The sequence below is a fragment of the Pelobates fuscus genome, chromosome 2 (assembly GCF_036172605.1).
Source record: "Pelobates fuscus isolate aPelFus1 chromosome 2, aPelFus1.pri, whole genome shotgun sequence".
NCBI classification, from domain to species: Eukaryota; Metazoa; Chordata; class Amphibia; order Anura; family Pelobatidae; genus Pelobates; species Pelobates fuscus.
In genome coordinates this window covers 371822538-371824306 of record NC_086318.1, presented here as the reverse complement: position 1 = coordinate 371824306, position 1769 = coordinate 371822538, and the positions used below count along the sequence as shown (strand labels likewise).

Below are 1769 nucleotides of genomic sequence, written 5' to 3'. Positions count from 1 at the left end.
GCTGACAGTCAAATCCTGAAGTTAGGAGACAGGCTGAGTAAACAGGTTAAGTAGTGTCTGTCCCCTTTGTCCATGGGCGTGTAATACATACTGTGTGCATAACTGGCTCTGCTGATCGACATTGTGCAGGTGCCCACATGCCCCCCTCTTACTGCCCACCAGGAGCTGTCTCTGCTTTCCTGCGTGGCATGGGTTACATACTGAGCCTGCCAGCAAAGTCCCCTCTGCCAAGCCTGGAAGTGAGTGTCTCCATTGCCCAGGCTGACTCTAGGTGCCCTCAATGCCCAGGTTTGGCCCCCAGGCTGGCAGAGTGTCCAGGTTTGGCCCCCAATTCTCAGGCTGTCAGTGAGTGTCCAGAGTTGGCCCCCAGGATGGCAGAGTGTCCAGGTTTGGCCCCCAGGCTGGCAGTGCCCCCAATTCTCAGGCTGGCAGTGAGTGTCCAGGTGTGGCCCCTGGGGGCTGTCAGCAGGCCGGGCGGACGGGGACCTGTAGCAGGATGACCTGGCGGTTCTCGGACGGGTGGCACTTGTTGATGTGCCGGGTGAGGCCGGGCGAGCTGTAGAAGGTGGCCGGGCAGTACTTGCAGGGGTAGAGCTGTCCGGAGTGCAGGAGGCGGACGTGGCGCTCCATGCTGCTCTTACCGGGGAAGGTCTCCCCGCACACCGGGCACGGGTGGCACTCGGCGGGCTCCCCGGGCGGGCCGGGCTGGCGGTGGCCCAGCAGGTGTTTCCGCAGGTAGGCCTGGCGCCGGAAGCGCTTGGCGCAGCGCGGACACTCGTACAGGCCGTCCTCGGAGCCGGACTCGGAGTTGCCGGGGCTGGGGGTGTCCCGGTCGGGGGGCGGCTGGTCGGGGGCGGGGGCCGGGGGGGCCCGGGGTTTGTGCCAGCGGCGGTGCGAGGCCAGGTTCGCAGGGCAGCTGAACACCTTGTCACAGTCCGGGCAGCGGTACTCCACCCGGACGATGCGGGAGCAGCGGTGCTGGGCCAGGGAGAAGGGGTCCCGGTACTGCTCCTTGCACAGCTGGCAGATAAACTCCCCCAGCGGCCGGGGCCCCGAGCTGGGCGGCCGGGGCGGCTCCACCGGGCCCTCCTTGATCTTCAGGCCGAGCACGGGGGAGGTGGTCACCTCGTCCTCGAAGGTCAGCTTGCGGATGGCTTTGGTCTTCTTGGCGGCCGGCGGCTTGTGCTGGGGCTGGCTGCTGGCGGCGGTGGTAGTGGAGGCGGGGAGCGGCGGCCCGGCGGGGTTAGTAGCCGGCTCGGGCTCCGCTCTCTTCCTGGCGGTCAGAGCCAGCTCGCTGGGCGGGTAGAGCGGCTCCATGGAGCTGACTGCGGCCGGGAAGGACTCGGCGGACACCGGGGAGCCCAGGCTGAAGCCGCGGTCCAGGTACTCCCTGCTCACCGGCCGGGTCGGGCTGGACAGCGCCTGCTGCGCGGACTCCGGGTTCCCGAACTGCCCGGCCGGGGGGGCTCGGGGGCTGCAGGTCGGGGCCGGGGCGGCTCGGTCAGGGCTGGCGGGGGCCGGGGCTCCTCCGCTGGGATAGAGAGCCAGGAGCATCCAGGCCGGGGGCAGCTCGGGCCGGTCACACTCCTCATCCCGGACCCGGTAAGAGACCGGTGGGGACTTCCTGCTCCGCTTCACCAGGAATCCTTTGGGCATGGTGCCGGGTCAGTGCGGGTGATGCCCAGTCCCTGCTCTCTCTGTCTGTCTGTGTCTGTCCCTGTCCGAGGTGCTGCCCGCTTTGTGCCGGCGCTCGCTGTCCGAGGTGCTGC

The 1769-nt window shown here is 68.4% G+C and overlaps 1 protein-coding gene across 1 annotated transcript; it reads right to left on the bottom strand.

Annotated features, from left to right (window-relative positions):
- Nucleotides 1–417: 417 nt before the first annotated feature.
- On the bottom strand, nucleotides 418–1769 carry INSM1 (INSM transcriptional repressor 1). The gene has a single exon (XM_063443718.1). The coding sequence runs from the start codon at nucleotides 1654–1656 to the stop codon at nucleotides 463–465; it is 1194 nt and encodes a 397-aa protein (XP_063299788.1). The 5' UTR covers nucleotides 1657–1769; the 3' UTR covers nucleotides 418–462.

Coding starts and splice junctions, on each gene's coding strand:
- INSM1 (XM_063443718.1), bottom strand. CDS start 1,656: ATGCCCAAAGGATTCCTGGTGAAGCGGAGCAGGAAGTCCCCACCGGTC.